The sequence below is a fragment of the Trachemys scripta genome, chromosome 12 (genome assembly GCF_013100865.1).
Source record: "Trachemys scripta elegans isolate TJP31775 chromosome 12, CAS_Tse_1.0, whole genome shotgun sequence".
NCBI lineage: Eukaryota > Metazoa > Chordata > Testudines > Emydidae > Trachemys > Trachemys scripta.
The window spans coordinates 28,075,235-28,096,413 of record NC_048309.1 but is presented as its reverse complement, the minus strand read 5'-3'; the positions used below and the strand labels follow the sequence as shown (position 1 = coordinate 28,096,413).

The 21,179-nt window shown below is 47.1% G+C and overlaps 1 protein-coding gene across 4 annotated transcripts in view; it reads right to left on the bottom strand.

The window, feature by feature from the left end:
* Positions 1 to 21,179, bottom strand: part of NECAB3 (N-terminal EF-hand calcium binding protein 3) — a 128,504-nt gene that overhangs the window by 47,900 nt on the left and 59,425 nt on the right. For all 4 annotated transcript variants that reach the window (XM_034787392.1, XM_034787391.1, XM_034787393.1 and 1 more), the window contains 2 exons: positions 5,957 to 5,982; positions 5,311 to 5,408 (listed from right to left, as the gene is read on the bottom strand). In XM_034787392.1, the coding sequence (XP_034643283.1) occupies positions 5,311 to 5,408; positions 5,957 to 5,982 (124 nt within the window). The remainder of the gene's footprint in view (positions 1 to 5,310; positions 5,409 to 5,956; positions 5,983 to 21,179) is intronic.

The following is a 21,179-nucleotide window of genomic DNA, read 5'->3' as shown; positions in this document are numbered from 1 at the left end:
CAAAAGACACCGTCTGGAGATACTTTCATCTTGCCCTGTACCTGTGTCTAATAAACCTTTACACACAGACCATGCTGAGAACAGAATCGATCCTGGAAAAAAAAACAACATATAGGATGGGGCATATTTCTGCCTTTTGCTTCCTCTTTAATGAGGATATTGAATGGAGGTGATGGTGACATTTGAAAAATGCCAATTTTATTTACTGTGTGGGAGACCTAAATAAGCAGAGAATTATGGGAATTGGAACCCCTATTTTCCTATTTACTTGATAAACAACTAATTCATTCCTCCCAAATCTTGTTCTTGGGAACTGCCAAAACATTTTTGCTGAAACTTTCCAAAAGAATTCAGCCTGAGGCAGACACCGAACATGGAAAATTTAGCTTAAATGATTAAAGTCTGGCCAAGTTATAAGCAACTGAAAAGGGGGGGTTATAATGGGAAGCATTAGGCATCATTAACTCTAGGCATTGCTGCATCATGTGCCACCTATAATTGATGTATCTGCAGTCACAGCACTGAGGATAAAAATTACAAGGACCCCTTGTACTCGTGGCACAAGCTGATCACCTGCTGGGAGCAGGAAGGAATTTGCCCTGTGCCTTTATGGTGTAGTACTTTTTCACCATAGGAGGGCAACAGGAACAAGTGGGTCTCAGTCCTCCTCCTGCATCAGCCTCGTCTCCTTTTCCATGACTTGCTAGGTCTCTCTGTCCCGTTTCATGCACAAGGGGAGCGTGTGGTGATACCCATTGAGCCATCCTCCCTTCCACCCCAATGGAAACAAACTCAGGACTTTCTGACGGACACCTCTTGTGAATGATTCTCTCTCCCCCTAGAGCTGAAGCAAATGGCTGCAGTGACAGCCCCATGGTGTAACTGCCTGCTGTTCACATGTTCTTCTGATTCCAATTGCCTTGTTTATGCCAGTGAGTGGGTAGCAGGTGTCAGAATCTTTTCGTGCGCAGCCATATCCTGTATGCCAGGCTTCTATGAATGCAGGGATTTGCATATTTCTGCTTCTTGCTTCCCTTTTAATGAGGAGATTGAAAGGAGCAATGGATGGCAGATGGAGCTGAGGTCTGGAATTCTGTGCAGTCATGCCGTGTACTGCCTTGAACAGTTTTATTTCTGAGCAATCACTTTAAAGTTAACCATTTGCCTAATGGGAGGGAGTGTTGTCTGATGGTTAAAGCACATGTCTGGGAGCCAGGGCTCCTGGGTTCCATTCCTGGCTTGGTCACTGTGTGATAGTGGGCAAGTCACTTAGGGCCTGATTTTCCAAAATGTACCCTAAATCTGGATGACTCAGTTTTGGGCATTAAACTCAATGTCCCTGGAGCCTGATTTTCGAGGGGGACGAACACCTGCGACGCTAACTCTCCTTGGCTGGCAGAGCTGGGCAGTGGCCCTGCTCTCCTAGCTCCTACACTTTTGTGCAATGGAAGAAACCTTATCTGAAGCAGAACGACTTGGAAACACACATGTACGCCTTCTCCATCTCTCACTCACTCACACACTTCTCCCTTCTGCCTCTCTCTCTCTCTCTCTCACACACACACATTAATTTGCTGCACACCAAGTCTGAACCGCTTCATGTGAAATGAAAAGAAAGATCCCTGGGAATTCCATCCCACCCTGCAGCTGTGAATGGAATAAGCCCCTGAGCACATACTCGAGCCAATTTACACACTTAAGATACAAAACAGGGCCGCTGATTCCCAGGGAGCGTTCCCATCCATTATTCACGGAGGCGTTCTCACAGCTGTATTTAGCATGGAATGCTCTCTGCTGCAGACTCTCTGCCATACAACGCACAAGCAGGCAGGGCCTGGTAGGGTGACCAGATGTCCCGATTTTATAGGGACAGTCCCGATTTTGGGGTCTTTTTCTTATATAGGTTCCTATTACCCCCCACCCCCGTCCTGATTTTTCACACTTGCTGTCTGGTCACCCTAGGGCCTGGCCTAGTTACGAGTCACAGATTTGCCTTCCAACCATGCAAAGGGAGCTTAGAAGATAGAGCAAGAGGGAAAGCACGTGCAACTGGACTATAGCAAGTCACTCGTAGCCAGGAATTCATCCAGTGAATTTAGCCTCTTCTTCTGTTTGTGGATTGTCCTGAGCACTTTGTTATTTTCTCAAATCGAGTTGTTATCGCTGGATACTTTCTGGGAATCAGGGATCTGCCCCTCATTCCATTCAACATTCAATACTCAAGCTGTGTTGGTTAGTTTTGAATGGACTCAGACCTCAAGTCACATGGTGCTGTCCCTACCCCAGGTGGACAAGGTAACTCTCAGAGTCAGATTTCAAGTGTGGAAATTTACGTTTACAAGTTTGAAATTCTTTCTACATTTTTTCCTACTATTCACTCAAAATTCCCTGCTCTCTAAACGTTCCTGCCAACAACCTGGCTGCTTAGGGCAGCCTGTTAAAGATATTTAGGTGCCTAAAGATGCAGATAGGCACCTAATGGGGTTCTCCAAAGCATCTATGCTCCATTAGGCATCTGTAGGCACCTAAATACCTTTAACAATCAGCCCCTGGTCTCTCTGTAGAAAGCAAACATATAAGGATCATGCACTTGGACGAAGTGTATTAACTTTGAAACTGGAACAAATACCTGTGACCATTCCTGGGCAGTATTCCTCCAGCTCTACCTATGATAACACCTTGACTAGACATCTCCTTTCCACAAGCAGTGAGACAGCCACAGGCATGCGTATGGTGCGATTCCCTCTCTGTCAAGCCAGCCTTGTTCCTACTGGGGTGACAGCAGAGCAGCAACACCATGAGGTTATTACTCACATTGGTTGAATATGGGGTTTTTACTTTGGCTGCAACTCTTAGGGAATCTACAGGATTCCATCGCTCCATAGGGATATCCCACCAGCCGGAGAGCCAGCCATGTGTGGTCAGATATCCCATACAGCCATCTAGCAAGAGCAACTCAGGCCACTGCAAGCTACAGACATGGAGACTATTCTGCCTCCTAATGACTAGCACAGGAGCTGCTTTGCCAGAGGAACTCAAACAAAGAGCTCATGTGATGGTAACTGTCCTGAAAGAAAATGCAGGGGGGCTTGGCAGGCTATCGGCACTGAGAATGGAGGGAAAACATTAACAGGGAAAGCATGTGAACATATAACAGGATCAAGAAAGGCAGTGGAAGGTGTCAAGTATCAGAGGGGTAGCCATGTTAGTCTGAATCTGTAAAAAGCAACAGAGGGTCCTGTGGCACCTTTAAGACTAACAGAAGTATTGGGAGCATACGCTTTCGTGGGTAAGAACCTCACTTCTTCAGCTGAAAAAGTTAGGTTCTTACCCACGAAAGCTTATGCTCCCAATACTTCTGTTAGTCTTAAAGGTGCCACAGGACCCTCTGTTGATCTTTAACCTGGGTGCTTTTCCAGTGGGGGGGTGGAAACCCAGAGGGACAAAGGGTTCCCACCTTATGCAAAAGATATATAAAGGGGTGGAAGAGAACAGAGGGAGAGAGGAGCCATCATGAAGAATCTCCTAGCTACCACCTGAGCTGGAACAAGAGCTGTACCAGGGGAAAGAATTGTGCTCAGGCCTGGAAGGTGTCCAGTCTGAGAAAAAGCTTACTGAAGCATCTCTGAGGGTGAGATTATCTGTATTCAGTTTGATTAGACATAGATTTGCGCATTTTATTTTATTTTGCTTGGTGACTTACTTTGTTCTGTCTGTTACTACTTGGAACCACTTAAATCCTACTTTCTGTATGTAATAAAATCACTTTCTACTTAGTAATTAACTCAGAGTATGTATTAATATCTGGGGGAGCAAACAACTGTGCATATCTCTCTATCAGTGTTATAGAGGGCAAACAATTTATGAGTTTACTCTGCATAAGCTTTATGCAGGGTAAAACGGATTTATTTGGGTTTAGACCCCATTGGGAGTTGGGCATCTGAGTGCTCTAGACAAGCACACTTCTGTGAGATGTTTTCAGGTAAACCTGCAGCTTTGGGGCACGTGATTCAGACCCTGGGTCTGTGTTGGAGCAGACAGGAGTGTCTGGCTCAGCAAGACAGGGTGCTGGAGTCCTGAGCTGGCAGGAAAAACAGGAATAGAAGTAATCTTGGTACATTGGGTGGCAGCTCCCAAGGGCGGTTTCTGTGATCCAACCCGTCACAGAGGGATGATTCATTGTCATGTACTGAGGGGCAGAGCTGGGCTAGAGGGAAAGGTTGGAGTCCTAGCTAGGCTCAGGACCAGATCAGCTTGTTGGATTATTTTTAGTTCCTGCCCTGTCTCTTGCAGATAATGTTGGACAATGAGCTTCTGCCCTCCCCTCATAGATACCTGCAGGAAGGGTACAAACCTAGCTCGAGAATTACCGGGCCACCCCAAGGCTAGTTAGTGGGAAGGCAGAGCTCCCCTTAGGAGCTGCAGTGAGCTGGAAATGCTTAGTGTCTAGTGTGTGCTCAGTAGCAGGTGCACACATGCCCTGGTTTCATAAAAAGGGTCACTTACCAGCACAAAAGATACGTGAGTGTGCGCGCACACACACAGACACACCTGAGGCCACGTTACCACCTGTCCCTGCTCTGCAGGAACACTCAAGAATAAAAATCCAGACAAGTCTCCTCAGCACCCACAAACCAGAGACGCCATTAGCTAAATGCCTGCAAGGGCCTGCCTTGCCTACTCCCCGGTCCCATGATGCCTCTGTGCTTTCCAAACCCAGCCAGGTACCAGGGCATGTTGCTGTGACTTTTAAAAGACACTGTTTTTTCTTACCAGGATACCATGCTGCCTGCCTGCCTGTTGAGGCAGGGAGCATGTTTTGCTGCGTCCATCCAGCCCGTGCGCTACAGTCAGTTCAGCACAGCAATAGCCTGTTCTTCACATTGTGACAAGGCTGTAGCCTCCTAGGACACCCTGCTTGTTCCTGTGCTGCACACACCCCACCATCGCTCAGAATTCCATGGGGACAGCAGGGATAGAACTCAGAACTCTGCTCCAAACACACAACTCTGACCGCTCGGGCTCAGTTAGAATCTGCGTGGGCTGTTTGCAGTATAGGGCCTATGACATACAGCTGAAGAGTTTCAGTTCATCTACTAGCGGGCAGTGGTGCACATACACACTAGCCAGTTAATTACATTATCATTAACACACTCATGCAAGGACTGACATTTCCCCGCAAGGGGTATTAAGCAAGAATCCGAGGGCATGGAAGCACTCATTACAAAGGCCCAGGTTTCATTGCGGCAATGTGTTCTCTCCTCCCCACAATGACTGTGGGTCCCCGATTTTGTAGGGCCCCATTCTTACCAGTTTGGTTTTGTCCATGGCAGCCAGGACAGCAGTGTTCAGTGCTTCCAGAGCAGAAAGCACATGTCTGTATTCTCCCAGGTGTTCCGAGAAATAATCTGGAGTGGGACAGAAGGTCAAGGTTAAATTTCAAAGCAATTCCATCAAGGCCTGTCTCCATCCTGCTATTTCCTAGGAAACCTGCTGCTGGGATCTTATTTTGTTCTGTGCCCTCACCTGGAATGGCAGCTGAGGCTCATTTTCTACACAGCAGGCATTTGCAGTGCCAGACATAATGAAACGAGGTCAAATTCTGCTCTCCGCTAACTCATGTTAATTGCATTGAAGTCAGTGCAATGACTCCAGATTGACACCCATGGACTAGAGCAAAACGCCCTTTCCTTCCCAGGGATCAAAATGTCCCACCCAGGGGAAAACCCCAGGCTTTCCACCTTGCAGAGTTCCTGCAATATCATCCTGTCACAACTGGATGAGATGCACAGATAGAAACAGCCAGACTGGCTCAGACCCGAGGTCCATCTAGCCCAGTGTCCTGTCTCCGCCAGTGACTAGTGCCAGATGCTGCAAAGCAAGAAACCTCGGCAATTCTGAAACAATCTCCCTGGACTAATTCATTTAGCGGTACCGAGCTGGTGGCCCTACTTACCACACAACTTCTCCGTCTCTAAGTTGCTGCAAGAAACAGAAAAACAAACTCTCATTAGAGGATGGGCCATGTCTCCAGAGAAACAGCTGCTGCAAATGGCCAACAGAGCTGCTGACACGAAGCCCTAATGAACTCTCCAGTTCACATACTGCTCATCAGCGTGTTTTTAAAAGCTCTATTTAAAAAATAGATGAGTTACACAGGTGTTCAGCAGGGGCCAGATTCTGAGAGAGGTTCGGCACCTGCTGCTCCCAGCTACCTCCAAGGCAGCAGCAGGATCAGTAGCCATGGATCAGGTTGCAGTGTGTTCACTTTGTCCTGGTTTTCTATGCAAGCCAATCGTTCTGGTTCTCAGAGTGAAATTTGGAATGGTAACCAAGAGGGTGGCGGGTTCAAAGGGCCAGGTTCTAACCTCTCCCACAGCACTGGGGAGTCACAGGCTTTGTTTCAAGAGGGCAGGGGCTCGCCAATAAGAGCAAAGCACTGCTTAGAATTTATTTTTAAAGCAAGATCACGCGGGGGCCATGTCACGTTCAAAAGTGTCCTTCCAGAGCCATCAGCAAATGAGCTCAGGCCCTTTCTGCGTGCTGGAGGCAACATTCATCTTGATTAGCCACTAGTGGAAAACCAGGCTACTGCAGTAGATACATGGATGAGAACCTTAACCCTGACACAGGGAGCCACCGAGGGAGAAGCTGGTTTCTGGGCATGCGGCTCATCTAGGCATGGAAACACAGACCTGCATGGAAACTTGAGCATGACCTGTGGTCCCCATGTCGGAACAGAGCTACAGAGCTGCAGGATGGGAGGACAGAATAGGGGAATGTCAAAGGTGCAGGGTGAGCTGTGCTTTTGACCCCTTCTAGTCCTTCTCCAGTGCACACCTCAGGTCACATGCCTGGTTCCTGCACCTCTCTCTGGGTGGAACACTTTGATCCAACCACTCCGGGACTGGATTGCTGGGTTGCAGCCCCCGCTTCCCAATCGTGTGAACAGGACAGGCCCACCTGGGTTTGGCACCTGTACGCCCTTTCCATCCAGAGACCTGTAACCAGTGAGCCAATTAAAGTGACTAGTACAGCTTCTTCAAAGCAAAGCAGTATTCGTTCACCCACTGGTACTTGGCACTCATAGCAAAGGATATCATAGGGTTAGATGAGTCATCCAGTCCAACCCCCTACACAGTAAAGGTCTATACACCTATTTCCCCTTTCCTAACCCACAATCTCTCCTTGCAAGCCTTTAAATTCCATTCAACCCAGTTACCTCCATCTCTGGGATGTGAGACGCAGCCTGCACTGCTGCAGCATGCACTCCCTGTCTCTCTGGCGATGTCTACCCCACACGCTAGGGGAGTGATTCCCCCACACACTTACGTGCTCACTCTCTTACTAGTAGGGTGACCAGATGTCCCGATTTTATAGGGACAGTCCCCATTTTTGGGTCTTTTCCTTATAGAGGCTCCTATTACCTCCCACCCCTGACCCCATTTTTTCACACTTGCTGTCTGGTCACCCTACTTACTAGCAGCATAGCCGCGGTAGTGTTATGCCAGCAGACTCTGGTTGGCAGCCAGAATCAAACCTGGGACCTCTGGAGCTTAACGCAAGAGCCTCTAATGCATGAGCTGAAAGACACATCTCTTAGCTAGGGCTGTAGCAGGCTCATCACTCGCTGGTCTAGCTGCCACTAGAGGGGGACAGCACAGCACACCGAACAGGCAGGGGTTACAGGACTGAGCTGTGCTGAGTACAAACCCACCTGAATCACACCCCAGCTTGTAGTGTAGACATAGCCTGTCAGAGACTCACCTCCAGCCGCCCTGGCCCCTCCCCGCCCCTTCTGCTGAGGATAGTGTCTCTCAGATTTTAGTAGCCTCTTTGACCCTGTGTTCAGCCTGGGAGGAATACACTTTGCTAACCTAGCTGGAGCCAGGTGGGGGGTATTCCCCAATTAACTGTTTCCCCAAGGGCCCTTGGCATGCATCTTCTCTTTGCCATTCCCTGCTGGTTTCCCCCTTACTGCCCCCTTTGATTTCACCCTGTGCAGCAGGCAGGGTGATATCATGCAGTGCACGGAGGTACACACAGCGTTTATAACAAAATCTTACTGCTAGTTAACTCTTTGCCTATGGGGAGACAAGAGCTCATGGCCAGCCTGGGTCTCCCCATTCTGGCCCCTTCATCTCCCAGGCAGATATTGCCTCCTTCCTCCCCTCTGTCTTCCACAGAGGATCTACGCTGGCTGGGCACTGGCAGGGAAGCATTGAGAGCAGAGGGTGACAGTCAACCCACTGCCTGCCCTCAGTGCCAGTGATACAGGGAGGAGTCACTGCAGAGGAAAATCCTGTTCATGCATGCATGAAAGACTCAGTAGTTGGAGCTGGAATAGGGGACTGTTGCAGGGAATTCATGGCAACCACTGGTATTTTCTTATTTTCAAGATTGCAAATAAATAAAACCCATAGACTCATAGACTCATAGACTTTAAGGTCAGAAGGGACCATTATGATCATCTAGTCTGACCTCCCGCATGATGCAGGCCACAAAAGCTGACCCACCCACTCCTGGAATAATTCTCTCCCTTGACTCAGCTGTTGAAGTCCCCAAATCATAATTTAAAGACTTCAAGTCGCAGAGAATCCTCCAGCAAGCGACCCCTGCCCCATGCTGCGGAGGAAGGCGAAAAACCTCCAGAGCCTCTGCCAATCTACCCTGGAGGAAAATTCCTTCCCGACCCCAAATATGGCGATCAGCTGAACCCCGAGCATGCGGGCAAGATTCTCTAGCCAGACCCTCCGGAAAAAGTTCTCTGTAGTAACTTTTAATAACCCATCATTGACCATTGTTACTAATTACCAGCGATGGCATGTTATTGACCTATTGACTAAAATCACATTATCCCATCCAACCATCCCCTCCATAAACTTATCAAGCTTAATCTTAAAGCCAGAGAGGTCTTTCGCCCCCACTGTTTCCCTCGGAAGGCTGTTCCAGAACTTCACCCCACTGATGGTTAGAAACCTTCGTCTAATTTCAAGCCTAAACTTCCCGACGGCCAGTTTATATCCATTTGTTCTCGTGTCCACATTAGTACTGAGCTGAAATAATTCCTCTCCCTCTCTGGTATTTATCCCTCTGATATATTTAAAGAGAGCAATCATATCCCCCCTCAGCCTTCTTTTGGTTAAGGTAAACAAACCGAGCTCCTCGAGTCTCCTTTCATACGACAGGTTTTCCATTCCTCGGATCATCCTAGTGGCTCTTCTCTGTACCCGTTCCAGTTTGAATTCATCCTTTTTAAACATGGGAGACCAGAACTGCACACAGTACTCCAAATGAGGTCTCACCAGTGCCTTGTATAACGGAACCAGCACCTCCTTATCCCTACTAGAAATACCTCGCCTAATGCATCCCAAGACTGCATTAGCTTTTTTCACGACCACATCACATTGCCGACTCATAGTCATCCTGCGATCAACCAGGACTCCGAGGTCCTTCTTCTCTTCCGTTACTTCCAACTGATGCGTCCCCAGCTTATAACTAAAATTCTTGTTAGTCATCCCTAAATGCATAACCTTACACTTCTCACTATTAAATTTCATCCTATTACTATTACTCCAGTTTACAAGGTCATCCAAATCTCCCTGCAGGATATACCGATCCTTCTCCGAATTGGCAATACCTCCCAACTTTGTGTCATCCGCAAACTTTATCAGCACACTCCTACATTTGGTTCCGAGGTCAGTAATAAATAGATTAAATAAAATCGGACCCAAAACCGAACCTTAAGGAACTCCACTGGTAACCTCCCTCCAACCTGACAGTTCACCTTTCAGTACGACCCGCTGCAGTCTCCCCTTTAACTAATTCTTTATCCAACTCTGGATTTTCATCAAGAGCTTCTGTCCCCAGCCAGGCACTGTCCAGACCACAGCGGGGTGGGAGGGAAAACCCCACAGTTTGTGAGAGACAGCTGTAAAGAGGATCTAGAACCTGTAGGAAAGGTTCAAAAGTGGTATTGTGCACCCGTGTGTTTGCACATGCGTGTGTGTCTGTGTCTGAGTTGCAGGGAAAGAAAGGCACCTCCTTTCTCTGCTGTCCATAAATGAGTGTCTTCTTTGTCCTATTTTCAATCTAGAGCAAATTTATACTAAGAGGCCTCTCCAGACCAAACCAACGGAAGTGGAAAGCTGAGTGAAATGCTCCATAAAAAAAATTAGATTAGTGGAAATAATGAGACAAACACAGACTGGTTGGTTACATTTTCTGAGAATTAATTTCATGTCAGAATTCCTCTGCTGATTGCTGACTTAAGTGGTTTGTTTAAAGAGAGAGACAGTCAGGCGGTAATATTGCCATCACATTGCTTTTAGGAGCTACCGTTGTGAGGCTAAACAAATAGAACAATAACACTTTACTTTCTCCATCTCATGGTGTAGGACATTTTCCAAAGGATCCAAAAGTACTTTGCAGACTATTATACACAGGGCTCATAGCACCACTTATTATTAAGATTGCCCAACACTACCCATTATAAAAACCCTGTTTTCAGCTGCATATAACTTGGCCAAATTTTAACCATTTGGGCTGAACTATGTTGGGAAATTTCAGCTAAAATGATTCAGCCGTTTCTGAGAACAAGGCTAGGGAAAAATGCAGCTATGCTGGGGGTTGGGCGAAGCCTTGTTGAAGTTAGTGGATGTAACGGCTGTCCTTCATTAAGGGCAAATATAAAAAGCAATTGAGTTCCTTTCTGGAATAAATGTATCAGATCAGGCACCCAACATTAGTGAACACTTTTGACTTTCATCTCTGTGCTTCAAATCCCCACCTGTAAAATGGGGATACCATCCCCTCACCTCACAGGGGTGGTGTGAAAATAAATGTATTAGCATTTGTGAAGCACTCCGATACTGTCATGATGAGTACTGCAGAAAAGCCCCTGAGGAAATTAATATTTCTGTCTTCAGAGCAAGGTTTGCACAGTATGCAGTAAATAAGGGACGAGGCCAGACACTGAACAATGAAAAAACAAAATATTGAATAGCTGCTCATTCAAGAACGCTGTCCGTTCTGTGCACTGAATGATGCAGAGGACCTGTGGAAAAAATAGCATGTGGCCATGTAATTAAAGACTGTATTATAACACATATACACAGGGGGCCAAACTGAGGTTGCATAGGCAGCCTGAATGCTGGTATTTCCTAAGTTTTGAGTACTTGTCTTTGCAACCTTACTAATGCTCTTTAAACATAATATTTTTGCATTTATTTCTATATCTATGATTGTGATCTATCAGTCTGTCTTTGAATAATTTCACCCTTCATTAAAATACAACCACTTCAAGGGGGAAAAGTTAGAATAGTGAATGGCACCACCATGCAATAGGTGTCCAATAACCAGAGTCTGCAGTGTGCACAGGGCATACCGTCAGGACCAGGATGTGGGTGGTCTGACCTAGTGGTCAGAACAGGGATGGTCATGCCTAGTGGTCAGAGTCAGAGTCCAAGCCAGGAGTCAGGGTCACAATCAGGAACCAAGCTGGGGGTCAGAGCTAGAATCAGGGACCAGGGATCAAGAAAAAGTCAGGTCCAGTGCACCAGCTGAGAGACTTCCTGACTGCTAAGACAACTTCCTGTGCCTCCTTCTGGCTTAAATAGTATGGTTGGGCCAATCAATGGGGCCGGTCATAGTCCCCAGTCAGGATCCTTGTGGGCGGTGGTCCTGGGCGGGTATTGATCATCATAGCAGATATGTCTAAATGTTTTGCCTCTGTTGTTATGGCAGGATCTGGTGCCACTTTGAGTTGGTGTATACTGGCCTGTGGGGAGCTTGCTTCTGATGATGAGCTTGTCAAGGCTGGGGGTTGTTTGAAGGCCAGAAGAGGGGGTTCAGGAAAGATTTCTTTCAAGATGTGGTCCCCATCGAGTATGGGTTGTAATTGTTTAGTGATACTCCATATGGGTTTCAGTGTGGGGTGGTAGGTGACAAGTAGGGTTATGCCATCAGAGGTGTTTTTTTTTTTCATATTGAAGCAGGTTCTCTCAGGGTATTTGGGTGGCCCATTCCATGATGAGATCTACTTCTCTAATGGAATGTCCTTGTTTGGTGAAAGCAGTTTTAAGCGTATTAAGGTATGTATCCCGGACTTTCTCCTCAGAGCATATTCTGTGGTATCTGAGTGTCTGGCTGTAGATAACAGATTTCTTGGTGTGTTTGGGGTAGTAACTGGATCTGAGCAGGTTAGTGTATTGATCTTGGGTTTATAGTTGTCTGTAGGGGTCCACTGTCGAAGCTCGTCGTGGTGTCCAGGAAGTTGATGCTGGTGTGGGAGAGTTCTAGCAAGAATCTGATGGAGTGATGGGTGGTGGTTGAAGTTGTGGTGGAAATCCATTAGGGAGTTTAGACTATGAAAATATCATCAAGGTATATATTTGGTTTTGTGGTGCATTTTTCCAGCAATTCTTCCTCAGAGTGGCCTGTGAACAGGTTGGCTTAGTGGAGAGGCATCCTAGAACCCATGGCTGTTCCCAGGGTTAAATTAACCTGTGTGCTCCAGTAGCACAACTGGTTAGTGCACAGTACTTATAAAGCAGTATGGTGTGGAGTGATGCTGAGGTTGTGAGTTCACGTGGAGCAGTAACCTTTTTCTTGCCTAGGGAGGTTGTGGAAGCTCCTTCACTGAAGGCTCTCAAAAGGAGAGCTGGATAGTTTAGACACAACAAATCCTCCATCTTGGCAGGATGGTAGATTAGATGATCCTTGTGGTCCCTTCTCACCCTATCTTTCTATGAATATAAAATAGTTATGGGTGAGGATGAAATTGGCGCATTTGGGATGAATATCTGAGTATTGTCCATTGTCTTATAGATATTTGAGGCAGACAGAGATGCCATCATTGGGATCAATGGTGGTGTATAGGGAGGTGACATCCATGGTGCAAGGATAGTGTTCTGAGGCAGGTTGTTAACATTGCAGAGTTTCTGGAGGAAGTCGGTTGTGTCCTGGAGGAAGCTGGCTCTTTGTGTGGTGAGTGGCTTGAGGATGGTTTCCAGGGCCAGATATGATGGATCTGTCTGGGTTCCCCTGTCTGTGTATCTGGGAAGCATGTAGCAGGTTCATGGCGGAGGAGGTTGTAGAGTTTTTCTTGGAGTTGTCTGGGGAAGGATTTGATGAGATTCTTAAATTCCTGGGTGGATTGTGGTGTTGGGTCTTCTTTGAGTTTTTTATATTAGGTAATGCCAGAGAGTTGTCGGTCAGGGCTGCCGGGGGAGGGGGGCAAGTGGGGCAATTTGCCCCAGGCCCCGGGCCCCACAGGGGCCCCCACGAGAGTTTTTGGGGCCCCTGGAGCGGGGTCCTTCACTCACTCCAGGGGCCCCGGAAAACTCTCATGGGGCCCGAGCCCCCGGAGCTTCTTCTGCTCCGGGTCTTCGGTGGTAATTTGGCGGCGGGGGGTCCTTCCACCCCAGGACCCGCCGCCGAAGTGCCCTGAAGACCCGTGGCGGGGGGTCCCTCCGTCCTGGGACCTGCCGCTGAAGCACCGGGTCTTTGGTGGCAGGGGGCCACTGGGCAGCCCTGTTGTCGGTTGGCCCCATTAATGTAATCATCCTGGCTGAGGACTGCGATGGCACCCCCCGCCCTTTTCTGTGGTTTGATCACTGTCTGGTGGCTGGATTTCAGGGGCTGTATGGCTGTCCTCTCAATGGTGGGGAAATTGTGATGGATGTGATGCTTGTTAAGGATTTCACACTCTTTTTTTTCTGAAGCAATCAATGTAATGATGAAGTGTGTGGTTTCGTCTGCTGAGGCATGTCCAGCCAGATGATTTTTTTTATGACTATTGGTGGGGATGTGGTAGCTGTGGGTGGTGGTGTCATTGCTGTGAAAGAATTCTTTGGGGCAGAGTCAGCAAACGAATTCTTCTAGTTCCCCTCACATTAGCATGGTATCAGGACTTGTGGTGGGTCAGAAGTTCAGTCCCTTGGAGAATACAGATAATTCAGCTCTGGTTGGGGTAGTTTTGATTAATTGATGATGTTGGGATATCATTTAGTGTCTCAGACCCGAAGAAGAGCTCTGTGTAAGCTCAAAACCTTGTCCTCTTCACCATCAGGAGTTGGCCCAATAAAAGATATTACCTCATCCAGCTTAACTCTCTAATATCCTGGGACCAACACGGCTGAAACCACACTGCAAACAAAACTGAGACCTTTCCAAATTTCTTGTGAAAAATCAGGGAGTGCCAATAGCCCAGGACATTCACCTGGCATGTGCAATACCAAGATTGATGTCCCCACTTTGCCTGATTTGCAGCAGAGACCTGAGCCTCAGTCCCCACATCCCAGGTGAGTGCCCTGATCACCAGCACTGCTGCTGGAGTTGTTCCACTTGGGATAAACAATTAAATGTTCAGTAGGCAAGAGACAGACTCCACAGCCCAGGGATTAGAACTCACACCTGGGTGTGGGCAAGCATGGGTCAAGTCACTGCTCCAGAGCAGGGATTTGATCCTAAGTCTACCACAGCCCAGTGGAGTGCACCAGCCACTGAACTATTGTGGGGCATGGCTCCTGTTATGCTCATACAAAGCACACGGGATCTTTATAGAGGAAGGCAAATGCGCAGCATTTATTGAGAATACAACAGTTAGCCTATGCTTTTTAGTCTCACACACACACACACACACACACACACACACACACACACACAGAGTCCTGCAGTGATGTTTATAGGTACCAGTCTGTTGTAGCTCGAGTCAATCTAATGGCCAGTTAGATTGAGCATGAGTGTGGAGCTGGGCTCTTGTCGGTCGTGATCCGATGCAATATCATCCTGTAATCATTAGTCCTTACGTGGTGTTATCATTTGATGGTTATTGTCCGGCTTCCCATCGTTATCTCCTATTTGTTGTCTTGCCTTCGGGGGTGCCTGCCTCACTTCTGAGGTCGTCAATGCTGCTAACATGTTTAGCATCGGATACAATGGATGTTTTCTGATTGTGTTCTGGTCTTTCCAAGTCTCTCACTTCTTCTTGATCATCTGGACATTTGTGATGGCTTTCACACCTTATCTTTTCCTGATGCATGCATTCCTCATTCACAAAAACAACCTCTTACAGAAACCTTCAAAGGTATACAGACAGCAGTATTGTATATTCAGCAGAATACATTGTAAATCAAGCCTCGCTAAACCTTATAACCAAAACAATTCACGTTGGGGCTTCAGGCCCTCAACATTCCTCTAATCTCCTTAACATAGATACAATACAAGATCCTGTCTCTTACTTACTAAAACCTTAAAACAAAGAAATGTATATTTAACTAGAGTGCTTATTTGTAATACATATAGGAAACCATAGTAGATATTATAACTTATCCTAAAACAAAAGGGTGACCATAATCAGTCAGAAGGATTGTTCTGGTCTGACATTCCTTTCTGCTATTCAAAAAGGGTGGCTGACAGGATGAAATCAAATCATACATTAATTCCTATGGGACACTATAAAATCCTGCTCCTACACTCCCCCTCTCTTGTCCCCCTGCCTGTCAGAGCTGATGAATCAGTATTATCCTATACACAATGGTCCATGGTGGAGTTCCCCACCAGGCCTACTAGGGATCCTTACACTCGCTGGGTGAAATTCACCTCTCCCTGCAAATAGACCTTTGTGCAGGGAGCTAAGTGGGGGTTGGGGTGTCTGAATTCACAACTCCCCCCGGGTCTGCAGGCAGGCCCAGCCCTCTCACGCGCTGGGGAGAGAGTTCCAAGCAGAAGTACAGATCCAATGGCCCCTTGCTTGGCTTGCCCCCAGGGCTCTCTCCAAACCAGCCTGTTCTGAGCCATCATGTGGTGAGCAGTAGCTGCCCCTTCCCAGACAGCCTGTTTGCCAGAAGCCACCCTGAGTTGGGTCAGGACAAAAAATAAAGGCAAATCATAGAAATGTAGGGCTGGAACGGACCTTGTTCTAGTTCAGTCCCCTGTACAGAGCCAGGACTAAGTATTATCTAGACCACCCCTAAAAGATGTTTGTCTAACCTGTTCTTAAAAACCTCCAATACCAGAAATTCCACAACCTCCCTAGGATATTTGTTCCAGTGCTTAATTACCCTTACAGTTAGGAAGTGTTTCCTTCTGTCTAATCTAAACCTTCTTCGCTGCAATTTAAGCCCATTATTTCTTGTCTTGTCCTCAGTAAATAAGGAGAAAAATGTGTCACCCTCCTCTTTATGACAATCTTTTACATACTTGAAGATTGTTATCATGTCCCTTCCCAGACTTCTCTTCTCTTGCCTAAACAACCCCAATTTTTTCACTTTTTCCTCAGAACTTTAATCATTTTTGTTGCTCTCCTCTGCTCTTTCTCCAGTTTGTCCACAACCTTCCCAAGGTGTGGTGCCCAAAATTGGATGCCGTTCTCCAGTTGTGGCCTTATCAGTGCTGAAAAAGAGGCTTATAAGAAGTGGAAGATTGGACAAATGACCAGGGAGGAGTATAAAAATATTGCTCAGGCGTGCAGGAGTGAAATCAGGAAGGCCAAATCACACTTGGAGTTGCAGTTAGCAAGAGATGTTAAGAGTAACAAGAAGGGTTTCTTCAGGTATGTTAGCAACAAGAAGAAAATCAAGGAAAGTGTGGGCCCCTTACTGAATGAGGGAGGCAACCTAGTGACCGAGGATGTGGAAAAAGCTAATGTACTCAATGATTTTTTTGCCTCTGTCTTCACGCACAAGGTCAGCTCCCAGATTGCTGCACTGGGCAGTACAGCATGGGGAGAAGGTGACCAGCCCTCTGTGGAGAAAGAAGTGGTTCGGGACTATTTAGAAAAACTGGACGTGCACAAGTCCATGGGGCCGGATGCGCTGCATCCGAGGGTGCTAAAGGAGTTGGCGGGTGAGATTGCAGAGCCATTAGCCATTATTTTTGAAAACTCATGGCGATCGGGGGAGGTCCCAGATGACTGGAAAAAGGCTAATGTAGTGCCCATCTTTAAAAAAGGGAAGAAGGAGGATCCGGGGAACTACAGGCCAGTCAGCCTCACCTCAGTCCCTGGAAAAATCATGGAGCAGGTCCTCAAGGAATCAATTATGAAACATTTAGAGGAGAGGAAAGTGATCAGGAACAGTCAGCATGGATTCACGAAGGGGAAGTCGTGCCTGACTAACCTAATTGCCTTCTATGATGAGATAACTGGCTCTGTGGATGAGGGGAAAGCAGTGGATGTGTTATTTCTTGACTTTAGCAAAGCTTTTGATACTGTCTCCCACAGTATTCTTGCCACCAAGTTAAAGAAGTATGGGCTGGATGAATGGACTGTAAGGTGGATAGAAAGCTGGCTAGATCGTCGGGCTCAACGGGTAGTGATCAATGGCTCCATGTCTAGTTGGCAGCCGGTTTCAAGTGGAGTGCCCCAAGGGTCGGTCCTGGGGCCGGTTTTGTTTAATATCTTTATTAATGATCTGGAGGATGGTGTGGACTGCACTCTCAGCAAGTTTGCAGATGACACTAAACTAGGAGGCGTGGTAGATACACTAGAGGGTAGGGATCGGATACAGAGGGACCTAGACAAATTAGAGGATTGGGCAGGAAAAAAACCTGATGAGGTTCAACAAGGACAAGTGCAGAGTCCTGCACTTAGGACGGAAGAATCCCATGCACTGCTACAGACTAGGGACCGAATGGCTAGGTAGCAGTTCTGCTGAAAAGGACCTAGGGGTCACAGTGGACGAGAAGCTGGATATGAGTCAACAGTGTGCTCTTGTTGCCAAGAAGGCTAACGGCATTTTGGGCTGTATAAGTAGGGGCATTGCCAGCAGATCGAGGAACGTGATCGTTCCCCTTTATTCGACATTGGTGAGGCCTCATCTGGAATACTGTGTCCAGTTTTGGGCCCCACACTACAAGAAGGATGTGGAAAAATTGGAAAGAGTCCAGCGGAGGGCAACAAAAATGATTAGGGGTTTGGAGCACATGACTTATGAGGAGAGGCTGAGAGAACTGGGATTGTTTAGTCTCCAGAAGAGAAGAATGAGGGGGGATTTGATAGCAGCCTTCAACTACCTGAAGGGGGGTTCCAAAGAGGATGGAGCTCGGCTGTTCTCAGTGGTGGCAGATGACAGAACAAGGAGCAATGGTCTCAAGTTGCAGTGGGGGAGGTCCAGGTTGGATATCAGGAAAAACTATTTCACTAGGAGGGTGGTGAAACACTGTAATGCGTTACCTAGGGAGGTGGTGGAGTCTCCTTCCTTGGAGGTTTTTAAGGCCCGGCTTGACAAAGCCCTGGCTGGGATGATTTAGCTGGGAATTGGTCCTGCTTTGAGCAGGGGGTTGGACTAGATGACCTCTTGAGGTCCCTTCCAACTCTGATATTCTATGATTCTATGATTCTATGAATAAAGTGAAAGAATTACTTCTTGTATCCTGGTTATAACACACCAGCTAATACATCCCAGAATGATGTTCGGGTTTTTTTGGCTAAGGTATTACATTGTTGATTCATATTTAGCTTGTGACCCACTAGAACCCCTAGATCACTTTCCGCAGTACTATTTCCTAGGCAGTCAGTTCCCATTTTGTATTTGTGCCATTGATTATTCCTTTCCAAATCAAATCCCAGTCAAGGATTCACCACATTGAATGGTTTTAGTCATGCAACCTCTACTACAAAGAAAAGGTCGCTGCCATCTAATGCTGTTTAGTGATGCCCATGAAACGAGCTGGTGGGTCTCAGTCCAGTGTCTAGTGGACAGGAGTTCCCATCACAAAAAGCCACTGTCACCACCATAGGTCCTGGAACTAGGGATGTTGGGGGGTGCTGCCAAACCCCCTGACTTGAAGTGGTTTCCATCAGACATGGGGTTTACAGTTGTGTTCAATGGCTCTCAGCACCCACACTACAAAAATTGCTCCAATGCCACTGGTCACCACTGGTATTTATTAGCCCCCATTTTTGGCTTCTCAGGAGAGGCCCAGGATTATTAATAATGCTGGCATGTTCCAAATACTTAACAAGCATTAATTAATAATTGAAACACTGAATAATTTAACACTGAGCCAAACCCGGAGAAGAGTCATGCAGCTAAATCACGGCTCAGCACTTTTGAGAATTTCAAAATGGAAAGCGTATTTCCATTCCAGTGTGCTCCTTCTATCTGGCATTCCTGGATTTCCATGCCTGTCCCTCTTTCCCTTAGGGACCACAAGCCAAAGTTCCTTGTGCACGTACCTGCCTCATCAGTGTCACCACTTCTGCTGTGTAAACAGGCGTAGTTCATCTGTGCTCTCTGTCTCGGGAGCAGCACCATTCCAATATAATCACAAAAGCCGGGTTCCAGGTAGGGTTAGAATGGCAGGGTTATAGATTGTAAGGAATTAATTAAAAACGTCTCAGCAACTGGGGTGGATTTTATTGTGACAAGTTCCTGAGAAGAAATGGCTGGGGGAGGGGAATCTGATAACAATCTTTAAATATGTAAAAAGTTGTTAGAAAGGGGATGATGATCAATTGTTCTCCATGCTACCCCACACAAGGTAGGATAAGAAGCAATGGGATTAATCTGAAGCAAGGGAGATTGAGGTTAGATATTAGGAAAAACGTTCAAGGGGAGCTAAGCTCTGGAATAGGTTACCAAGGAGGATGTGGAATCCCTGTCATTAGAGGTTTTTGAGAGCAGGTTGGACAAACACCGGTCAGCGGGATGGTCTAGATTTACTTGGCCCCACCTCAGTGTGAGGGGCTGGACTAGATGACCTCCTGGGGTCCCTTCCAGCCATACATTACTATGATTCTATATAGTACTTGGAAAATACTTCTGCAGCACAAATCAGAAGGCAATAATTTAAAAGCATCATATGTCCAATGTTGGAGCTATCAAAAGGGCAGGGCCGGCTCCAGGCACCAGCTTTTCAAGCAGGTGCTTGGGGCGGCCGGTCGGGAGAGGGGCGGCAGGTCCAGGTATTCGGCGGCAATTCGGCGGACGGTCCCTCACTCCGGCTCGGAGTGAAGGACCTCCCACCGAATTGCCGCCGCAGATCGCGATCGCGGCTTTTTTTTTTTTTTTTTTTGGTTTTGGCTGCTTGGGGCCGGCCCTGCAAAAGGGTGCTGCAAACATGGCCTTCTTTGCCTACAGCACCTGTCCTGACCACAGAACCCAGTCCATATTCATTGTTCTTCCAGAGGATTGCCTGGGATAATGACAACCTAGACCGTGGGCTTTGGGATTCTCCTCTTTCAGTCCCATCCCCTTGCCTGACTCAGAAAGCAGATCCATGCCCCACATCGAGGGGCCTTACCCACGGCTCTTTAGTAAGTGTCTCCACACTTCTACAGTGCTGTACTTTGACTATTCATGAATGACTAATTAACCCTAATTAGCCCAGAGCTGTCATTATTACACCACTGGGATTTTGTCAGAAAACACCTGGAAATTATCCAGGGCAAGAAAATGTCAATCAGACACAGAAAAGCGGATAGGAAGTTTTTCATAATTGCATCCAACTTTAAAATTGGAGACCTTTGCCTGAGATTACCCATAATCTCTTATGAGAAATCTTCTAGGACTTCATTGCTTTCTAGAGGTGCGAGTGCAAGAGAGAGAGAGACAATGTCTTATATTGTCTCTCTCTGTATAACCAGAAGCTCAAGCTGATTTCCGACCTCATTTCTCCAAAAGGTGTACGAGCCAGGTTTCCTCCGGAAGTCCCAGTGTCTCCTCCCTAATCTCCCTCAATATTTCTTGTCTCACAAGATGAAAAAGAAACCATTGCTTGGCAGTTTACATTAGACCCATAATCCCATTCAAAACACACTGAGGCTGTGGAGAAATCTCCGGAGCATTAACAGCAGGCATGGGAAAACCTCCAAGGAACCAGAAGCTCAGTTCCACAGATGGAAAAGCCCTGTTAGATCTACCAGCGCCCGCCCCCCCAAGGGCCCATGCAGGACGGTGCCCCACTGCATGCTTAGTAATGTTTTATCAAGTCTGGTTTGAAATGTCACTGCAGAGGGGACTCCTGCTGCCATCTCCCTTTACCTACCCCTCCTCCCTCAGCATGCATGCTGCTTAACGCAAGATGCAGAGTCGTGTGCTCCTAAGCAACAGAGGGTCCTGTGGCACCTTTGAGACTAATAGAAGTACTGGGAGCATAAGCTTTCGTGGGTAAGAACCTCACTTCTTGAGGTTCTTACCCACGAAAGCTTATGCTCCCAGTACTTCTGTTAGTCT